The sequence below is a fragment of the Ovis aries genome, chromosome 24, assembly GCF_016772045.2.
Source record: "Ovis aries strain OAR_USU_Benz2616 breed Rambouillet chromosome 24, ARS-UI_Ramb_v3.0, whole genome shotgun sequence".
Lineage (NCBI taxonomy): Eukaryota > Metazoa > Chordata > Mammalia > Artiodactyla > Bovidae > Ovis > Ovis aries.
In genome coordinates, this window is record NC_056077.1 from 21,507,065 (window position 1) to 21,528,024 (window position 20,960).

Consider the following 20,960-nt stretch of genomic DNA (forward strand, 5'->3'; position numbering starts at 1 on the left):
TTGGGGGCAAATGGGGAAATGTGTATAAGGAGGAATTTAATGGCACTATGGATTTGGGGTTCATTTTGTTAGGTGTTATAATGGTATTGTGGCTAAGTAGTGTTTCATTTTTAACAGATTGAAAGAAACTGATAGAGATTAAGGAGAATCCTAGAGATCATTATTTAGTGATGAAATGTCATGTTGACTATAAATACTTTAAAATACTCAGGCCAAAAAAGGAAAGAGATGAAGCAAATACGGCCAGTGTTCACAAGTTATGTCTAGGAGATGTTCCTTACTTACAAGTCTCTTTACTCTTCTGTGCATTTGAAATTATTCAAAATAAATGACAAAAGAAGAGTGGAGTTTAAACAAGCACTCATTAACTGCACAAATAGTAGTATCCCAAGCACTGATTTAGGCATTAGAGTTTTGCTCATTGATTTTTTTATTCATTATTTTATTTTTGGCTCCCCTGTCTTCGTTGCTGTGCACAGGCTGCTGCAGTGGCCAAGAGTGGGGGCTGCTCTCTAGCTGCGATGTGTGGGTTTCTCTTGTTGTGGAGCACAGGCTCGAGGCACGCGGGCTTCGGTAGTTGAGGCACTCAGGCTCAGTTGTGTGGCACAGGCTTTAGCTTCCTCACAGCATGTGGAATCTTTCCAGACCAGTGACTGAACCCACATCCCCTGCATTGGCAGGCGAATTCCTATCCCCTGTACCACCAGGGAAGTCCATGATTTAAGTCCTCACTTTCCTGAAATTACACCTGGTTGGAGAAAGAAGACAATCAGTGCTCAACATCACTCATTATCAGAGAAATGCAAATCAAGACCACAATGAGGTACCATTTCACACCAGTCAGAATGGCTGCAATCCAAAAGTCTACAAGCAATGAATGCTGGAGAGGGTGTGGAGAAAAGGGAATCCTCTTACACTGTTGGTGGGAATGCAAACTAGTACAGCCACTATGGAGAACAGTGTGGAGATTCCTTAAAAAACTGGGAGTAGAACTGCACTGCCTTATGACCCAGCAATCCCACTGCTGGGCATACACACTGAGGAAACCAGAATTGAAAGAGACACGTGTACCCCAATGTTCATCGCAGCACTGTTTATAATAGTCAGGACATGGAAGCAACCTAGATGTCCATCAGCAGATGAATGGATAAGAAAGCTGTGGTACATATACACAATGGAGTATTACTCGGCCATCAAAAAGAATACATTTGAATCAGTTCTAATGAGGTGGATGAAACTGGAGCCTATTATACAGAGTGAAGTAAGCCAGAAAGAAAAACACCAATACAGTATACTAACACATATATATGGAATTTAGAAAGAAAGTAACGATAACCCTGTATGCAAGACAGCAAAAGAGACGCAGATGTACAGAACAGACTTTTTGACTCTGCGGGAGAGGGAGAGGGTGGCATGATTTAGGAGAATGGCATTGAAACATGTATAATATCATATAAAAAATGAATCACCAGTCTAGGTTCGATGCAGGATACAGGATGCTTGGGCCTGGTGCACTGGGATAACCCAGAGGGATGGTATGGGAAGGGAGGTGGGAGGGAAAAAAAAAAAAAGAAAGAAGACAATCAAGGAACCAAACAGATAAAGTGTAATGTATGTCAAGTGCCACAGAGAAAAACAGGGCATGCAAATAAGGACAAGAATTTCTGTATGTGGCATATATTGCTATTTCATATGGGATAATCAAGGAAGACCTCTCTGAGGACTGGCAGAGTCTCTACCTGAGAAAAGTAAGAAAAACAGTCCCTGGGAACTGACAAAGGAGCAAGAGGGACTGGCAAGCGCAAAGGCCCTGGGGTAGGAGCTGCTGCTAAGTCGCTTCAGTCGTGTCCGACTCTGTGTGACCCCATAGACGGCAGCCCACCAGGCTCCCCCGTCCCTGGGATTCTCCAGGCAAGAACACTGGAGTGGGTTGCCATTTCCTTCTCCAATGCATGAAAGTGAAAAGTGAAAGTGAAGTTGCTCAGTCATGTCAGACTCTTAGCAACCCCATGGACTGCAGCCCACCAGGCTCCTCCTTCCATGGGATTTTCCATGCAAGAGTACTAGAGTGGGGTGCCACTGCCTTCTCCAGGGGTAGGAGCAGGAGGGGGTATTCAAGAGGCAACAAGGGGGCCAGTTAAAGTCACATGGAAGAACAATGGGAGAATGTTAGGAGATAAGCTCAGAGAAAGTAACAAAGGGGATGGGGGTTTCAGATAAAGGGGAAACTTACAGGCCATTTCAGCTCTTATTCTCACTAAGTGAGAAGGAAAACATTAGATTTTACTTAGATCTTTTTTTTTTGAAAATGGTTTTTATGGAAATTTCTAAATATACGAAAAGTAGAGAGAATAGAATAATGAACACACAAGTACTCATTATGCAGTTTTGACATTATCAGTTCATGACCCATCTTACTTCATCTGTATCTTCCACACCATCCTAATGCATCGTTTTGAAGTGGATCCCAGACATCTTCCCATTTCACCTCTAAATATTTCTGCACATAAGCATGCCTTGGAAATATTGCAGGTTTGATTCCAGATCACTGTGAATACAAAGTAAATGTCACAATAAAGCAAGTCATAAATATTTTGGTTTCTCAGTGCACATGAAAGTTATGTTTATGCTTTACCACAGCCTATTAGTATGCAATAGCATTATACCTAATAAAACAAGGTTATAGCTTAATTTAAAAATACTTTCTTGTTAAAAATATGCTTACCATCAATTTGAGCCTTCAGTGATTTGTAGTAACATCAAAGATCGATCATTGATCACAGATCATCATAATAACGTATAATAGTATAGTAATAATAATATAAAAATATAATAATTATTATAATATAATATATAATATTATATATAATATTATATAATTATAATATAATATTATATTATATTAACTATTGCAAGAATTAAGTAAAATATGACAGAGACACAAAGTGAGCAAATGCTGTTGGAAAAGGAAAAAACGATGACAATAGATTTGCTCAACACAGCACTGCCACAAACCTTCAGTTTGTAAAACCTGCAATATCTGCAAAGCACCATAAAGTGAGGTCTGCCTTTATATCTTTAAAATATAAGGTCTCTTTTAGAAAACTCACAAAAAACCATTGCTATACTTAAAAATGTAAGAATAAGTTCTATATACCACCATTGTGTTCAAATGTGCCGTTTGATTGATAATTTTCACAGAGTTTGCATGAATCAGCATCCAAGTAAGTCATGAATTGCAATTGTTGAAATAGCTCTTAAACCTCTTTTAATCTCTAGGATTCTCCTCAATCTCTATCAGTTTCTTTCAATCTGTTGAAACTGGTCCTTTGTCTTATAGTTTCCCACCATCTGAATTTCACTGGGTATATCCCCATGGTGTTATTTAACAAGCTCCTCTGTTCCCTGGATTTCTCATAAACTTGTAGTTACATGTTGTTGTTGTTGTTATTCAGTTGCCCAGTCGTGTCCAATTCTTTGCGACCCCATGGACTGCAGCACGCCACGCCTCTCTGTCCCTCATCATCTCCTGGAGTTTGCCCAAGTTCATGTTGCATCTGTGATACCTTCCAGCCATCTCTTCCTCTGATGCCCGCTTCTTCTGCCCTCAATCTTTCCCAGCATCAGAGACTTTTCCATTGAACCATCTATTTGCATCAGATGACCAAAATACTGAAGCTTCAGCTTCAGCATCAGTCCTTCCAGTGAATATTCAGGGTTGATCTCCCTTAAGATTGACTGGTTTGATCTCCTTGCTGTCCAAGCGACTTTCAGGATTCTTCTCCAGCACCACAGTTTGAAGGCATCAATTCTTCGGCATTCTGCCTTCTTTATTGTCCAGCTCTCACAACCATGCATGACCACTGGGAAGACCATAGCCTTGGCTATGCAGACCTTTGTCAGTAATGTCTCTGCTTTTCAATACACTGTCTAGCTTTGTCACTGCTTTCCTTCCAAAAAGAAATTGTCTTCTGAATTCATGGTTGCAGTCACCATCCACAATGATTTTGGAGCCCAAGAAGAGGACATCTGTCACTACTTCCACCTTTTCCCCTTCTATTTGCCGTGTAGTAATGGGGTTGGATGCCATGATCTTAGTTTTTTTAATATTTAGTCTTAAGCCGGCTCTTTCACTCTCCTCTTTCACCCTCATCAAGAGTCTCTTTAGTTCTTGTTCAGACAGACCTAATCAGAATCAAGGGGGCGGGGAGGGGGTTGTGTTTGTTTTTTGGCAAGAATACTTCATAAATGAAGTTAGGGACTTTCATCAAGAGATGTATACTGTTTGATTGCCGCTCACATCATGATATAAGCAGCCACGAACGACCTTTGCCCAGGTTCACTAATTCATTAGAAGTTTCGAAGTGCTGACATTTTACTTTTTCTTTCTTTAGTTAGATGGTACATATACGTACAGAACATTTCCTCACAGCAACTATCTGGTTACCCTGTATAGCACAGGCAGAATACATGCTTGACTCTTTCCTTTATTCGAAAGTGAAAGTAAAAGTTGCTCAGTCGTGTCCAACTCTTTGTGACCCCACGGACTATACAATCCCTGGGGAGTTCTCCAGGCCAGAATTCCGGAGTGGGTAGCCTTTCCCTTCTCCAGGGCTTCTTCCCAACCCAGGGATCAAACCCAGGTCAAAACAATGAACTGGCTGTCTGATCTAATCGGCTGTCTGTTCTCTAATACCACGAAACAAATCACCACATTTAGTGGCTTACAACAGCACACATTTCTTCTCTTTCAGTTCCTGTGGGTCAGGGGTCCCAGCATGGCTTAGCTGGGTCCTCTGCTGCAGGGTCACCCATGAAGCTACCGCGGAGGTACTGGCTGGGGCGGTGGTCTCACTGGAAGGCTCAGCTGGGAAGGGATTTGACTCTGACCTCACTTATGTGGTGGGGGAGGGGACTACACAGGGTGTCAACGCTAGGAGGGGAACCTCAAGGGCCATCTCAGGATAATGCTGCCACAACCACTATGTTCCAAGGTGACTACTAAGTTTCCTCTTTTGTTTGTTTGGTATGACCTGGATTATTAAAAGATAAAAGGATTATCCTGTCAGCTGCGTGGAGACTATGTGCCAGTACGCCAGGGGACCTGCTGTCAACATCCCCATAGCCTCATTGTTTGCCGCGTCACCATTAAGCCCTGCAACATGATCCAAACCTCATAAGTGAAGTAAAAAGACAAGAAACAGGCAAGGAGGAAACAATAGGAGATGGAATTTATCCCCAGAATGTACAATGAGTGGAAATCTGTGTGCCTCTATTTCCTTCCTGTACATTTAGGCTAATAGTCTCTACCTCCCTGGGCTATTGTTAGTTAGTACATGTGAAATGTTTCGAGCATTGGTTGGCAGAGGAGTTCTCTGGTGGTCCAGTGGCTAAGACTCTGCATTCACAATGCAAGGGGCCCGGGTTCAATCCCTGGTCAGGGAATTATTTCCCACATGCTGTAACTCAAGGTTCCACATGCACAGTGAAGATCAAAGATCCCATGTGCGGCAAGTAAGACCCAGCCAAATAAATAAATAAATGAATTTTTAAAAATAGAGCTGGCACTGCAAGTGCCACCTAGGTGTAAGTGGTTGCTGCTGCTATTTTATCGTTGTTGAAATGATTATTGTCACTTATGTGATCACACGTTAATATTTGCTGACTTCTCTAAGGCTGCCTGGTTGGTCCTGGGCTATGTGCCCATGCTAGCTGGAAAGGCTTTTGCTTTCAGTAGACAGAGCCAAATGAAAGTCTCCTATTTTTCTTCCCAGCATGAATGAGTGATTCATGCCACTTCAGTAGCAATTAAATAGCTTCAGAAGTGAATCTGACTCATTAAATACCCAATTGGCTGGGAGAACTTGGCCCTAAATTAAACCAAGCCCCTTCTAGTCTTTTTAAAAGGTGAACACTATTCACTAGGGATTTTTTTAAAGTTTTAATTACACAAGTGGTATATGAATATAGTCTTTTATTTTAAATGATGAACACACCTAAAGATAAGATTCTCCGGACTTCCCTAGTGATCCAGTGGTTAAGAATCTGCCTGCCAATGAAAGAGATATGAGTTTGATCCTGCTCTGGGAAGATTCCACAAGCCATGGGGCAACTACGCTTGTGAGCCACAGCTGCTGGGTCTGTGCTCTAGAGCCTGTGCTCCGCAACGAAGAGAAGCCACCCCAATGAGAAGCCAGGGCACCGCAACGAGAGAGCAGTCCCAGCTCGCCACAGCTAGAGAAGGTCCATTAGCACCAACGAAGACCCAGTTCAGTTCAGGCGCTCAGTCGTGTCCGACTCTTTGCGACCCCATGAATCGCAGCACGCCAGGCCTCCCTGTCCATCACCATCTCCCGGAGTTCACGCAGACTCACGTCCATCGAGTCCGTGATGCCATCTCATCCTCTGTCGTCCCCTTCTCCTCCTGCCCCCAGTCCCTCCCAGCATCAGAGTCTTTTCCAATGAGTCAACTCTTCGCATGAGGTGGCCAAAGTACTGGAGTTTCAGCCCAGCACAGCCTAAAAACCAGAGAGAGACAAGGTTCTGCTTGAGGACACTCACCTCTGCTTCCTCTCTCTCATTCGAGAGGCAACCATGGTTAATAATCTGATATGTATTCTTTGAGAGCTCTATCTTTGCGCTTACATGGTTTTATATGTTTTTATGTAAATAATGTTGTTTGGCACGCATTATTCTGCAACTTTCTTAAATAGCTGCAAATGACTCATTAAACACCAAGTTATCTGGGAAGGTTTGGTCTTAAATTGTCTCACACCCCACACCAGATCCTCCAGCAAATTATGTCAGCTATCCTTGAAAAATACATCCAGAATCTAACCACTTCTCACCCCCTCCACAGCTCTGACCCTGGACCCTGCTCCAGCTTCCATTTCAACTTTCGATCAGATACACCTAAAAAATTTGAAAGCAAGTTCTTGAAAAGGTATATTTACCTTTGAATGGTAATTACTCAGTGCTACCTATGTTCATTGTAGCAGTCTTCACAATGGCCAAAAGATGGAAATAATCCAAATGTCCAGTGGATGGGGGGATAAAATGTCATATACATTACACTGGGCTATTATTCAGTATTTAAAAGGAAGGAAATTATGTCACATGCTACGGTATGAATGAGTCTTGTAGACATGAGATAATCAGACACAAAAAGGCAAATATTGTATGATTTCACTTAAATGGAGTATCTAGCTGAGTTAAACTGATAGAGACAAGAGTAGAATAATCACTATTCTACCAGGAGCTGGAAGGAGAGGAAACCGGATAGTTCTGGAGACAGGTGATGGCGATGGTTGAACAACAACGTGAGTATACTTAATGCTGCTGTACTTATACTTTTAAATGGTTAAAATGGTATTGTTATGTGTATTTTATCACAATAAAAAACACATCAGAAATTTTTGATCAGGTTGCTTGCTTGCATGCTTAGTTGCTCAGCCGTGTCCAACTCTTTGTGACCCCATGGACTGTAGCCCACCAGGTTCCTCTGTCCGTGGGATTTTTCAGGTAAGAATACTGAAGTGGACTGCCATTTCCTTCTCCAGGGGATCTGCCTGACCCTGGGACTGAACCTGTGTCTCCTGCATTACAGGCGGATTCTTTACCTGCTGAGCCATCAGGAAAGCGCCTTTGATGGGGTTATATCACCCCAAAACCTCTACAAGCCCACATCTCAGGGCTTCAAGACCAAAGTCCCTACCCTGGCCTACAAGGGCCTGTCCTGGGTTGTTTCCACGCCCTGTGCGAACTTTCTGAATCTCCCTCTCACGGTCTTCTTGTTCACTTCCACTACAGACATGCTGGCACCTTTACTGCTTTTCAAACACGCCAGGCATGCTTTGCCTCAGGGCCTTTGCAGTTTCTATTCTTCTGCCTGGTACATTTTTCTCCCAGGTATCTGCAGGGCTGGCTTCTTCTCCTCCTTTAGGCTTATGGATCTTAGTTCCCTGACCAAGGGTTGAACTCATGCCCCAGCAGTGGAATCACAGAGTCCTAATTTCTGAACTGCCAGCTGACCCTACTTTTTAAAACTCAACTTTCACCCCACCCCTTTTGGCCTGCATTCTTCTTCTCCACAGCAGTTAAACCATCTAAAAGCTTCTTTGTCTTATTTATTGTCTGTCTTGCCTCACTAGAATGTATGAGTGTTCGAATGTTTTAAAGTCTCCAAGCAGCAACCTGACCTTTCTCAAGGTTCCTGGATGCCACTGATAACCTCAATAGCAAAGTTGCAAAGTTTGTTCTCAGATCTTCCTTTTCCTTGGGTCACAGCCCCAGAAGCTGATTAAATTTTTCCTCTAGGCCAGGAAGGGGAGACAAATGGAAAGGTATGCGCTCTGAGTGACCAGGTGAGCCCTGAGCGCCAGCCTGGCTGTTCCCTGTGTGATTTAGACTCCGTGGCTGGATTTCTGGGAACAAAGTTAAAACTGCCAGCCTTGGCAGTAGCTGGGAGCTTTGTGGCAGACTGGCCTGGTGAAGAAGAAGAAGCAGAGATGGCCTGGACGTGATGGGAGCAGAGGCTCCATACTCAAACATCTATCAGTCATCAATGCACAGGCAAGCTGGGCAAGGGGACACTGGACAACTTGGAAATGGAGAATCACGGGAAATCAGGACCCATTCAGCTGCCACTCAGCTCCAGGTGACTCGGACCAAGCAGGAATGAAAGCATTCTTGTTGCCAGACCTCCTGACTGCTTATTTTCCAGAGAATCAGGAAGTTGATTTTTATGAGCTATTTTCTCACTTTTAAACATTGGTTAAAAATTTTTTTTTTAAATACCACATGATCTTACAAAACATGTTTGAAAACTGGATCTCTTCCATCCCCATTCCCTCCCATACACACCCGCCACTGTTTACAAATCTGCAGTTTAGGAAAACACTTAAGAACATGGACTTTAGCTCCAGAGAGACCTGGCTTCGCTGCTATTTGGGCCAAGTTCCTTGACATCTGCAAGTCTGTTTCTTTATCTGTAAAATGGGAACAAAACTAGAACCTACCTCATAAGATTGTTTGGGAGGATAAAGGAGACTTAGCAAGGTGCCTGGCAAATAGTATCACAATTCAATATGAGTAGTAGTAATTGGAGAAGGCAATGGCACCCCACTCCAGTACTCTTGCCTGGAAAATCCCATGGATGGAGGAGCCTGGTGGGCTGCAGTTCATGGGGTCGCTAAGAGTCGGACACGACTGAGCAACTTCACTTTCACTTTTCACTTTCATGCATTGGAGAAGGAAATGGCAACCCACTCCAGTGTTCTTGCTTGGAGAATCCCAGGGACGGGGGAGCCTGGTGGACTGCCATCTATGGGGTCGCACAGAGTCAGACACAACTGAAGTGACTTGGCAGTAGTAATTGGGGGAAGGGGGAGCCAAAGGGTACTACTAGGGAGAGAAAGTGGAATAATAGAAAGGTCGTGCATGGTATGAGCTGGTGTGATGTGGTCAGAGGCAGAGGAACATCCAAGCTTGCTTGCTATGGCCTGAGGGAATGAGACTGAAGATCCAGGACCCATCATAAGCAATGGACTCAGGTAAAGATTCTGCCTGGTGGCTCAGGCAGTAAAGAATCCGCCTGCAATGCGGGAGACCTGGGTTCGAACCCTGGGTTGGGAAGATCCGCTGGAGGAGGGCATGGCAACCCACTCCAGTATTCTTGCCTGGAGAATCCCCATGGACAGAGGAATCTGGCTGGCCACAGTCCATGGGTTTGCAGAGTCCAACATGACTGAGTGACTAAGCACAGCACACAAGGATTCTGCCAACCACGCCAGAGACCAGCACGTCCCAGGTCTTCCAGGCCTGTGGGTGGCACTGCATCTCTAAGAGGCTCTCTATCTCAGAGGGTGGCACAGGTCCCAAGCCAGAATTTGTCTGAATGACCCAACTGTAGGACTTTACATCTGTGCTTGTGGGAGTTAATCTTCTTAGTTTGGGACCTGACATTTCAGATGTCAAGATTCTGCAACTGTCCCTCCTGACTTCCTTCTTTTGTAGTTTGGATAAAATTTTCACCAGAATCACTCAGGAGGAATACAGTGTGTGATTTCTAGGCCAGGGCAACATCAACTTGGATGGGGGTGGTGATACCTGAAATCAGCATCACCAGGATCAAAATATGGATGAGGGGTAAGAAAAGGAGGCTGACCCAAGAACTAAATCATGTGCACTTACCTAAAGTAGAATAAGTGGGTATTCAGTGACCCTCCTCTCCTTAGGGGAAAAAAATAGTCACCTTATCTTTTATGCAATGTATTTTTAAAATAGTCATTACAAAGAACAGCATTTAACACTCTACGGATCCCCAGGGCTGGCTTGGCTGATCTTGGATTCCTTTTTATATTTATCATCTCCTAGAATTGTACTACCTTGTCTAAAGAAAGCAGGAGGACTATTCTTCCACAATAATATAGAATAAGATATTTAGGGGGCACTTACCTTTCAAACCAGTCATGAATCTATCCAGGCCTAAATTTGCCCCAGCTGTGCCATAACTCACCCCACATATCTTTGTCTAGAAAAAGATTTTTGTTTTCTCACCAAGTGATCCATGGTTCTAAACACCTGGCAAAAGTCCACACAGACTCTCTTATGTCCTTCAATCAACTCTGAGAACACCACTCTCCGTGTTCACAACTGTTTAAAATACATACTTCAAAATTTGCCAGCCTAATATCACCAAGCTCGTAGTTCCTATGCATCCCTCAAATGCCACCTCCCCCACATTGGAAATCATGACATAAAGAAAGACATAACATTGGTGCAAAGCTGCCCACAGCAACACAGTCCCAGCGGAGACACACCAAATGATGTTTTCCTGGGCCTGGCTAGGAAAGCAGAGTGTGAACCAAATGGAAAACCTTCCAAAATAACATGTATTCGCTGGAACAATATGAAATTGCCATTTTTGTATCAACAATTTTAATGATCACAGCTACATGTATTAGGGCAGTGGTTTTCAAAGTGTGATTTACAGACTTCGGGGGAGGTTGGGGTGGGGAGTAGGGATGTGTCCCAAAGATCCTTTCAAGAAGAACGTGAAGTCAAAACTGTTGTCATAAATGTTATTTGCCTTTTCACCATAATGACATTTGCCCTGAGAAAAGCAATGAAAGTGAAAGTCGCTCAGTCATGTCCGACTCTTTGCAACCCCATGGTCTATCTGGAATTCTCCAGGCCAGAATACTGGAGTGGGTAGTAGCCTTTCTCTTCTTCAGGGGATCTTCCCAACCCAGAGATCAAACCCAGGTCTGCTACATTGCAGGCGAATTCTTTACCAACAAAGCTATCAGGGAAACCCCCGAGAAAAGCAATGGTGAGTAAAATTACAAGAAGCTGAATTTCCTTCCTGTATTCATTTCAACTAAACAACATAATGCAACAGATTGAGTTTAGAGGCAGATTATGAACCCACCTATCCTTTTTAAATTTTAATCGAAGTATCAGTTCAGTTCAGTTGCTCAGTCGTGTCTGACTCTTTGTGACCCCATGGACTGCAGCACGCCAGGCTTCCCTGTTCTTCACCAACTCCCAGAGCTTGCTCAAACTCACATGCATCAACTCAGTGATGCCATCCAACCATCTCATCCTCTGTCATCCCTTTCTCCTCCTGCCTTCAGTCTTTTCCAGCATCAGGGTCTTTTCCAATGAGTCAGTTCTTCGCATCAGGTGGCCAAAATATTGGAGCTTCAAAGTCAGCATCAGTCCTTCCAATGAATATTCAGGATTGATTTCCTTTAGGATTGACTGGTTTGATCTCCTTGCAGTCCAAAGACTCTCAAGGGTCTTCTCCAACAGCACAGTTCAAAAGCATCAATTCTTCAGTGCTCAGTTTTCTTTATGGTCCAACTTTCACATGCGTACATGACCACTGGGAAAACCAAAGATTTGACCAGATGGTTGATGTACACTTGAAGTACAGTTGATTTATATATAGTTGAAGTAAATTGAAGTATAGTTGATTTAAAATATTGTGCTCATTTCAGGTATTCAGCAAAGTGATTTGTAGATAGGTAGTTTTATGTCCTCTAAATACCTATGTATATATTGTTTTGTGTGCTCTAAAATTTTTACTTGAAGTAATTCATACTGTAAAAATTGATCTGCTACAGTGACGTGCACAGGCTCTGGATTAAGACTGACTCTGGATTCAAATCTTGACTGATGATTCCTAGTTGCATGACCTTGGGCACGTTATTCAACTGCCTGTACCATACTTTCCTCCAGGAATAATACTTGTACATATCCCATGGGATTGCTCTGAGTGTTAATATACTATACAAGTTCCTAGGAACAGCATCTGGCACAGAGTAAGCACTACAAAAGTGTTTGCTCTCATTATTATGTCAGTCTGCTTGCTTTTTTCACTCAGGATTTTTTTTTTACGTGTTTGTGTCAGATCTTAGTTAAGTCAGGCAGGACTCTGTTGCAGCATACTGACTCTCTAGTTATAACTCAGACTTAGTTGCTCCTCAGCATGTGGGATCTTCGTTCCTCGACAAGGGATCAAACCCACATCCCTTGCATTGCAAGGTGGATTCTTAACCACAGGACCAGCAGGGAAATCCCTTCACTCATGATTTTGAACCTTCATATGCCTAGACGGAATAGGTTCTTGTTTGGGGCTATATAGTATTCCATCACATGAACAAACATTCCACATTATCTTTTTATCTATTCATGGTCACATTGAGCTTTCATTGCTTTTGTGTGAACTTTCTCTAGTTGCAATGAGCGAGGGCCACTCTTTGTTGCAGTGCCAGGGCTTCTTATCTTAGTGGCTTCTGTTACTGTGGAGCACAGGCTCTAGGTGACCAGGCTTCAGTAGTTGCAGCACACAGGCCCAGTAGTTGTTCCTTGGTATGTGGAATCTTCCTGGACCAGAGATAGAACCTATGTCCCCTGCATTGGCAGGCGGATTCTTATCCACTGTGCCACTGGGGAGATCCCCAAACATTCCACATTTTATTATGTCTCTGCTGCAAATACTGACAATGATAAGCTTCTTTCTATTTATAGATATTCATAAGTTTATAACATCAAAAATCTTCTCAGATGACTAATTTTCTCCAGTAAGGATCGCCTCTGTGGTAGGCAGAATAACAGTTAAAAGATGTCTCAGTCCTCGTTCCTAGTACCTGTTAATATGTTAAATTATGTGACAAAGAGTAAGTAAGACTACAGATAGAATTACGATTGGTTAGAATTAGAAATGGAGACATTATCCTGGATTGTCCATCCAGATGGGCTTCCGTGATGGCTGAGTGGTGAAGAATCCCTCTGCCAACGGAGGAGATGTGGGTTTGATCCCTGGGTCAGGAAGATCCCCTGGAGAAGGAAATGGCAACCCACTCCAGCATTCTTGCCTGGGAAATCTCATAGACAGAGAAACCTGGTAGGCTACAGTCCATGGGGTCTCAAAAGAGTCGGATCCGACTAGCAACTAAACAACTACAACAACAATCCATCCAGGTAAACCGAACATAATCACAAGAGTCCTTTTAAGTGGAAGAGGGAGGTAGAGGAGAGACAAGACAAGACAAGAAAGACAGTCAGTATTCAGAAGCTAGAAAAGGCAAGAAAATAGATTCTCCCCTAGTTCCTCCAGAAGGAACACAGTCATACCACTTCTTGATTTTAGTGGTGTCCCACTTCTGACCTCCAGAACGCTAAGATAATACATTCGGACGTATTAAGCTAGCACTCCTGTGCTCATTTGTTATGGCAGCAAGAGAAAAGAAACGGGCTCTAAATGGTGGCTCTGTGGTAAAGAATCCATCTGCCAATGCAGAAGATGTGGGTTTGATCGGGAAGATCCCCTGGAGAAGGAAATAGCAGCCCACTCCAGTATTCTTGCCTGGAGAATCCCATACACAGAGGAGCCTGGAGGGCTACAGTCCATGGGATCGCAAAGAGTTGGACACCACTGAGCAAATGAGCATTCAAGCACCGCCTGACAGAGAAAGGCTGACATTTGGGGTTTGCCATGCACACGTGAAATGGATATATGAAATGAGCGTCCTTGGAACTTCCACCAGATGGGAAGAGGGAAGGAAGTGAGGATTAGAGAAGGGAGCCTGGCAGCTGCTGAGGCTGCAGCACAGGTGTAGCGGGTGTCACTGGGAGGAAGCCAGAGGTCCAAACAGATGGGGTCCTCATGGGCTGACAGGAATCTGAGAGTGACCTTGGAGCAGGTGGCCAAGGACAGGAAGCAGAAGATCACTGAGAGTCCAGAGCTCCGGTGAAGGGCAGGGAAATCAGCTGCAGAAGCCGGTTCCTATGCAAACTCCTGGAAGTCCTCACGCCGCCCGAGGACACTGCCTGCGGCGGGTTAGGGTTGCGATGATTGGACAGGTGTGCGCCCTGAGTCCAGGCGCGCCGCGGGGCAGAATGGGGCCCTGCGCAGGGCCTGTGTGTGCTGCTGGGACCGTGGTCTTTCTGGGAACACGAGGATGACGGATGACGGGGTCTGTGTGTACGGATCTGTGCCACGCATCTGGAGGTGCGGAGGGAAAATACGGGGGTGTGTGCGGAAGAGTCTGGGTGAATGAGCTGGGGAGACGCGGCTGTGGACGCGGGAACAAGGGAGCGCGCGAGGCCAGAGCTCCTTTGAGGGCAGAGGGAGAAAGAAGGGCCGCGGGAGCCGCGCGGTGCGGTGGCCCGGCCGTCCGCCCCGCCAAGCCCCGCCCGCCGCGCTCCCGGGCTTCCCCGCCCCGCGGCCCGCTCCCTCCCCGTCCGTGTCTCCGCGAGCCCGCGGCACCGCCGCCAGAGCCGCCCGGCCGCCGCCGCCAGCCGCCGCCGCCGCCGCCCGGCCGCCGCCGCCGCACGCACCCCGAGCCGCCGCGGGAAGCAGGTATGACCGCGACGCCGGGCTCCGCGCCTTCCCCGCCGCCCGCCCCGCCGTTTCCCACCCGAGGGCGCTCGGCGCTCGCGCCCGCGGCACTGCTGGGATCCGGCCTCGGGCGCAGGGCGACCGCCCGGCAGGATGGGGAGGGGAAGACCCCGGACGCGAGCCGAGGTTTCAGACGAGTGCGCCGTCGGGGGCGGCCGAGAGGGTGGCGGCGTCCTCGGCACCGAAGGGGCGGGATGCGAGGTCCTCTGGGAGGGTGACAACAGCGACACCTGAGAGCTAGGCGCCTGGACGCACAACGCGTTGCTGAAATTAGGTTGTCTTCACGGTGTTTCCATTTAACAAAGGGGAAAACTGAGGGCCAGAGGCCGCAGCAGCTTCCCTGGGTCCTTGGGACAAGTTGCTGAGGCCAGATTCTGAGCACAGAGCTCACTCACCTTAGCCTCCTCGACCAGCCTCCCTCTGGGGAACGGGGGTGTCTTCAATGAGTGTGCCCCTTGAGACTGCCCAGCGCGGGGAGACCAGCTCCGAAGGCCCTGCTCTCTGTTTCCCAGAGAAGCAGAAGTCAACACTTAGGTGGGCTGGGCAGGGGTGGGGGCGGGGTTGGGGGCAGAACGTGTGCCGCTGAAGCGGGACCTTGTCGTCTAGTCTGGAGGGAGAAACTGAGGCAGGGGGAGGTTTAGAGAGGAAGTTGCAGAGCTTCTCCATCCACAGGGGGCAGGACAGCTCCCCCTACCACCCCCCCCCCCACACACACACACACAGACACCCGCCCATCTCCACTGGAGTGAGGGCAGAACAGCCAAAGCAATGGATTGACCCCGACAGCTCAGTCCTCAGTCCACGGGAGGCTTGTGTGGCTAGTTCCCTGAACCTACGCATCCCCTGCATGAGCAATGACCCCACCTGCCTGCCCACTGAACTGCGCGATCCAAGAAGGAATATACACTCATCCGGTCTCCTTTGCCTGTAACCCCTGCCCCCCTCAAAGGTTACCACCTTCATATTTGGGGGTGTTCCTTTTGGGTCTTTCCTACACCCATGCAGTCATATAGATGCCTATCCACAGAAAGTATGTAAGCGGCACAGTAACGAGGGTGGATGTTTCCCAGAAATGGTACAGTACATCCGGCATCCTTCTGCAACTTGCCACCCCTCTCCACTCAGTTATCGTTGCTTTGAAAGTTATCCAAGTGGCTGCATATAAAGCCAGCTCATTTAAACTGCTGCCTTGTCTTCCACCATGGATATGCCAGGTGATAGTGCTGTTAGTCCCCCAGTGGTATCCACCTCTTTGCAATCCCATGGACTGTAGACCGCCAGGCTCTTCTGTCCATGGAATTCTCCAGGCAAGAATACTGGAGTGGGTAGCCATTCCCTTCTCCAAGGGATCTTCCCGGCCCAGGGATCAAACCCAGGTCTCCTGCATTGCAGGCGGATTCTTTACCATATGAGCCGCAGGAAAGCCCATGGATATGCCTGCTGCTGCTGATACTGCTAAGTCGCTTCAGTCGTGTCCGACTCTGCGCGACCCCATAGATGGCAGCCCACCAGGCTCCCCCGTCCCTGGGATTCTCCAGGCAAGAATACTAGAGTGGGTTGCCATTTCCTTCTCCAATGCATGAAAGTGAAAAGTGAAAGTGAAGTCGCTCAGACGTGTCCGACTCTTGGCGACCCCATGGACTGCAGCCCACCAGGTTCCTCCATCCATGGGATTTTCCAGGCAAGAGTACTGGAGTGGGGTGCCATTGCCTTCTCCATGGATATGCCTATTGCTGAGTATTTAAGTTGTAACATTAGATGACTCTTTTCTATTTCAACCTCTTCTATAAATTGACATTTCTGGGTGAAATAAGATTTCTTTGTTCTTTGTTCTATACTAACTTCGCAGGATCTGAATTTGGGGGACAAGTTCCCCTGTTCCCCATTGCACACACACATGCCATGCACACATGCACAAGGCACACACCCATGCACAGGTGTACGTATACACATCTCTGTCCTTCTGTCTTTGGACAAGGACAAACCCTGAAGCCCCTATCTGCGGTCATTGCTGAGCCGAAAGGCCTGGGACTGAGCCAGGCCACAAGCCCTGATTATCCAGGCCCTGGTGGGCAGAATTCCCATAAGGGACCGTGACCAGGAGTTTCCTCTAGACATGCTCGCAATGCCATCCCCACCATCCGGTAGGATATGGAAGGACTTAGAAACCATGTCTGACAGACTAGAGTGTCTAGGGTCTTCCTAGCGTACCACAGACTTTCCAGGTCCAGGCTGTGCCGTGGGAGTGTCCTTAGCCTAGACTGTGGGCTGGGACTGTCAAAAGTTTGGTGGAAGCTCTGATGACAGCTGGCTGAGGGAAGCTGGAATCCCAGCTCTTTGCATTACAGTCCCAGCTCCACCTCTTCCTTGCTTGGGCAATAACTCCCTTCCAGTGTCTGAGCCACAGTTTCACATCTGTAACATGGGATGATGACAAAGGCAGCCTCCCAGAACTGTTGAGTGGGTCAGTGGGATGACAAAACCAAGCACTTAGCACGTTGTCAGCACTCAGAAAGCAGCAAGTCTTATCTTGGACAGAGAAGACCCAGCGATGGCCCCAGGGAGGGGGTGACACTCAGGGCCACCATTTAGGACCTCATCTACATCCCAGCGCAGGGCAGAGAATCCCAGTGCTGAGTGGGACGGAGGGTGAGACCTCAGCTTATGGGAGCCACGCCCAGCTCACAGTGGGGTCCAGAAGTATCATGACACCTACAAAGGACCTACTGTGCACCTGGCCCTGAGCTAAGATACAGAAACAAACTGAGCCACGGTCCCCGCAAAGCACACCTGTGCGCAGCTTTTGTGAGGCCCATGCTCCTTTTGAAATTCCTATTTACTCCCAAGATTTTAAAAGGTGGGAGAATAGGATTTGGGGATCCTCCTGAGAAGAGAGGATCAGAAAAGCTGACAATTCCATCCCTAACTTTCTGCTGCCCCCTGGCATGGGGCAGGCACCCTAGAGCGTGGCACAGTCCCCAGCTGGCCCACCCCTTAAACATAAAGAGCAGCATACTATAAAAGTTAGTAACTCAGACTCCATAGCCAGCTTCTGCATCCCAGCTCTGGCGTGGATTACTTGTGTGATCAAAGCAAATTATCTAGCACTTTTTGGGAGACAGTTTTTTGATCTTTTTGAAAAATTTACATTTTTTTCACATGTGTGCACTGCTCTATTTATTTATTTATTTATTTTTGGCTGTGCTGGATCTTTGTTGCTATGCAGACCTTTTCTAGTTGCAGAGAGCAAGGGGCTGCTCTCGAGTTGCTGTGCATGGGCTTCTTATCGCGGTGGCCTCTCTTGTTGTGGAGCACAGACTCTTCAGGCAATTGGGCTTCAGTAGTTGCTGCTCACGGGCTCTAGAGCTCAGGCTCAGTAGTTGTGACGCACGAGCTCAGCTCCCCTGCAGCGTGTGGAATCTTCCTGGACCAGGAATCAAACCCGTGTCCCCTGTATGCGCAATCGGATTCCTATCCACTATTCCAATTTAGCACTTCTGTGATTCAATTTCCTCATATGGAAAAGAGGGATAATAAGTAGCACTTCCCTCAAACATTATTTTCAGCATTAAATGAATCAACAAACCTCAGTCTCTTACAACAGTGCCAGGAGCATGGAATAGACTAAGCGTTGATGATGGTGATGCTCGCTGCTGGCGGTGTAAGCTGTCTGATCCCTGAAAGAGTGCAATTTGTATTCCAAATTGTACTGCACGTAAAATGTTGGGGGAGCACAAGTGAAAGAGGAAGGAAGGAATGAAAGTAACACTTTAAGCTCTTTCTTCAAAGAAGATGCTGCAATCCTGGATATTCTGCCCAAGGTCAGGAAGAGGACAACATTACAAGGAAAGTGACAAAAGGAGGGGACTTCTAAGATGGGTTTTAAAGGATCAATAGGCGTTTCTCTGGAGCAATAGAGTGAGAAAAGCATTTCCACACAAAGGAAATAGCCTTTCCAAAGCCCTGGGAGCATGACCAGGGAGACCATGTTTAGGAAGTGACAATATCCAGTGTTACTTTAGGCAAGGTATCTCAGAGTATAGGGAGTGGCAGGACGATGAATCTGGGAAGACATAAAAGGATGAGGCTTTCAGGAAAGGGGATGTACATTTCTTCTGCTTCTACTGTGTGCAGGTGCCCTTGTAATCTCCACTTCCCCTCATCCTCATAGTACCCCAGGAATCAGGTTTTTTGGTCTCCATTTACTGATGAATTAGAGGCTCAGGAAGGTAAGCCACTTGCTCAAGAGCTCAGACTATGGTTCAGTGGCAGAACTGAAATCAGACCCCAGATCTGTCTGATTCTAAAGCCCATGTTTCCTCTCTGAGCCTCCTGTTTTCTCATTGGAAAGTGGAGGTAGTACTAGTGAAGCCTACTGAGTGGGCTTGGCGTGAGGATGAGATGAGATTGAGCATGCAGCCCTTAGCACAGTCCCTGGCACAGAGCAGTTGCTGTTGTTGTTGTGATGGAATATGTTGCTCTAGGTTTCGCGCCTGAACTCACACCACTGCCCAGCCTGAAATGGGGGTCCCCAGGGAGAGAATGTCCGGGGCTAGTCGATCTCTCTGGGCCAGAAACATCAGCATCACCTGGAGCTTTTGTCAAAATGCAGATTCTCAGACCCAATCTAGACCTTCTAAATTGGAGACCCTGAGGGGTGGCCCAGCAACCTGTATTTTAACAAGCTCTTCAGATGATTCTCATGAATGCTGAAATTTCAGAACCACTGACCTGGAGAAAACCTTCAAATGAGATCCTCCTTGGCCACCTGCCGGTGGCAAGAATTCTGTCCTCACCAAGAGCAAGCAACAAAACATCCCCTTCAGCACGGGAGGCTGGAAAGAACCATTTCTTTACAGATAAGAAAGTTGCCAAGGCCTTGTGGGGTTTTTACTTTTTTATATTTATTTATTTGACTGCATTCGGTCTTAGTAGCAGCCCTCGGGATCCTCGTTACACCATTCCGGCACACAGACTCTCTAGTTGTGGTGCGTGGGCTCAGGAGTTGTGGCTCAAGGCCTTAGTTGCCCCAAGGCATGTGGGATCTTAGTTCCCCCACCAGGGATCAAACTCTGCATTACAAGGTGGATTTTTAACCGCTGGACCACCACCAGGGAAGTCCCGGGGTTTTTATTCTTGACAGCTTGCTCTCCCTTCTAGTCTCACAGCCTCCAGGGGGCCCACCTTGAGAATCTAGGGGCAAGATTTGACTTGCAGAGGAGTTGTTCTCCAGGGCAGGATACCCCAGGCAGCTGAGGAGCTATCCCCCTCCAGTATGAAAGCCCTCAATTACAGACTCCCTGTGCCTGGGGGCCTTCATGGGCTGTCTCTTCTCCCTCAGAGCCTTGAGATCACGTGTCCAGGCCCAAGTCCAGGTTGGACAATCATGTTTTTTAGCGGACCTCTTAGGGAGAAACAGACCCACTCTATATGTCATCTTCAAATCGCTGATCAGAGCAGAGAGGCCAGACAGCCTAATGGGTAGAAGCAGGGGCCTTGCCTTAAAGATAAAAGTTGTTAAGTCTGCCTACATAAAAATTAATTATTTCTACATGACCTCTGCAAGGAAATCAAACCAGTCAATCCTAAAGTAAATCAATCCTGAATATTCATTGGAAGGACTGATGCTGAAGCTGAAGCTCCAATACTTTGGCCACCTGATGCAAAGAACTGACTCCTTGGAAAAGACCCTGATACTGGGAAAGATTGAAGATAGGAGGAGAAAGGGACAGAGGTTGAGATGGTTGGATGGCATTCCCGACTTGAGCTAGCTTGGAGAGTTGGTGATGGACAGGGAAGCCTGGCATACTGCAGTCCATAGGGTCACAAAGAATGAGACATGACTGAGCAACTGAACTGAACTGATATGACCATAACAAACAAAAATCCATAAGCCCAGGCATGCCCAACTAATAAAAATATATGCCACTTTTATGACAGAGAGTTAATTTCATAGAGAGCTCTTACAAATTAAAGATCAACTGCTTGTTTCAAAAATGGAAGGAAAAAGGAATAGAGGATATGATTCAGCTGTTTACATCAAAAGAAATAC

The 20,960-nt window shown here is 46.5% G+C and overlaps 1 protein-coding gene, 1 long non-coding RNA gene and 1 other non-coding gene across 4 annotated transcripts in view; 2 read left to right on the top strand and 1 right to left on the bottom strand.

The window, feature by feature from the left end:
• Nucleotides 1-421: 421 nt before the first annotated feature.
• Nucleotides 422-15,413, bottom strand: LOC105604711 (uncharacterized). Its single transcript, XR_001024274.5, has 3 exons — nucleotides 15,304-15,413; nucleotides 2,419-2,548; nucleotides 422-748 (listed from the first exon to the last, which is right to left on the bottom strand). It is a non-coding gene; the product is annotated as an uncharacterized LOC105604711 (long non-coding RNA).
• TRNAV-CAC (transfer RNA valine (anticodon CAC)) lies at nucleotides 5,373-5,445 on the top strand. Its single transcript has one exon. It is a non-coding gene; the product is annotated as a tRNA-Val (tRNA).
• The window catches only part of SCNN1B (sodium channel epithelial 1 subunit beta), a 73,623-nt gene continuing 67,050 nt past the window's right edge, over nucleotides 14,388-20,960 (top strand). Inside the window, exon 1 of one of the 2 annotated variants that reach the window (XM_027961473.3) lies at nucleotides 14,388-14,518. In XM_027961473.3, the coding sequence (XP_027817274.1) occupies nucleotides 14,476-14,518 (43 nt within the window). In that variant the 5' untranslated portion in view covers nucleotides 14,388-14,475. Of the gene's footprint in view, nucleotides 14,519-14,749; nucleotides 14,870-20,960 lie in introns of those variants that run through there. The other variant, XM_042239799.1, reaches the window with a different exon arrangement.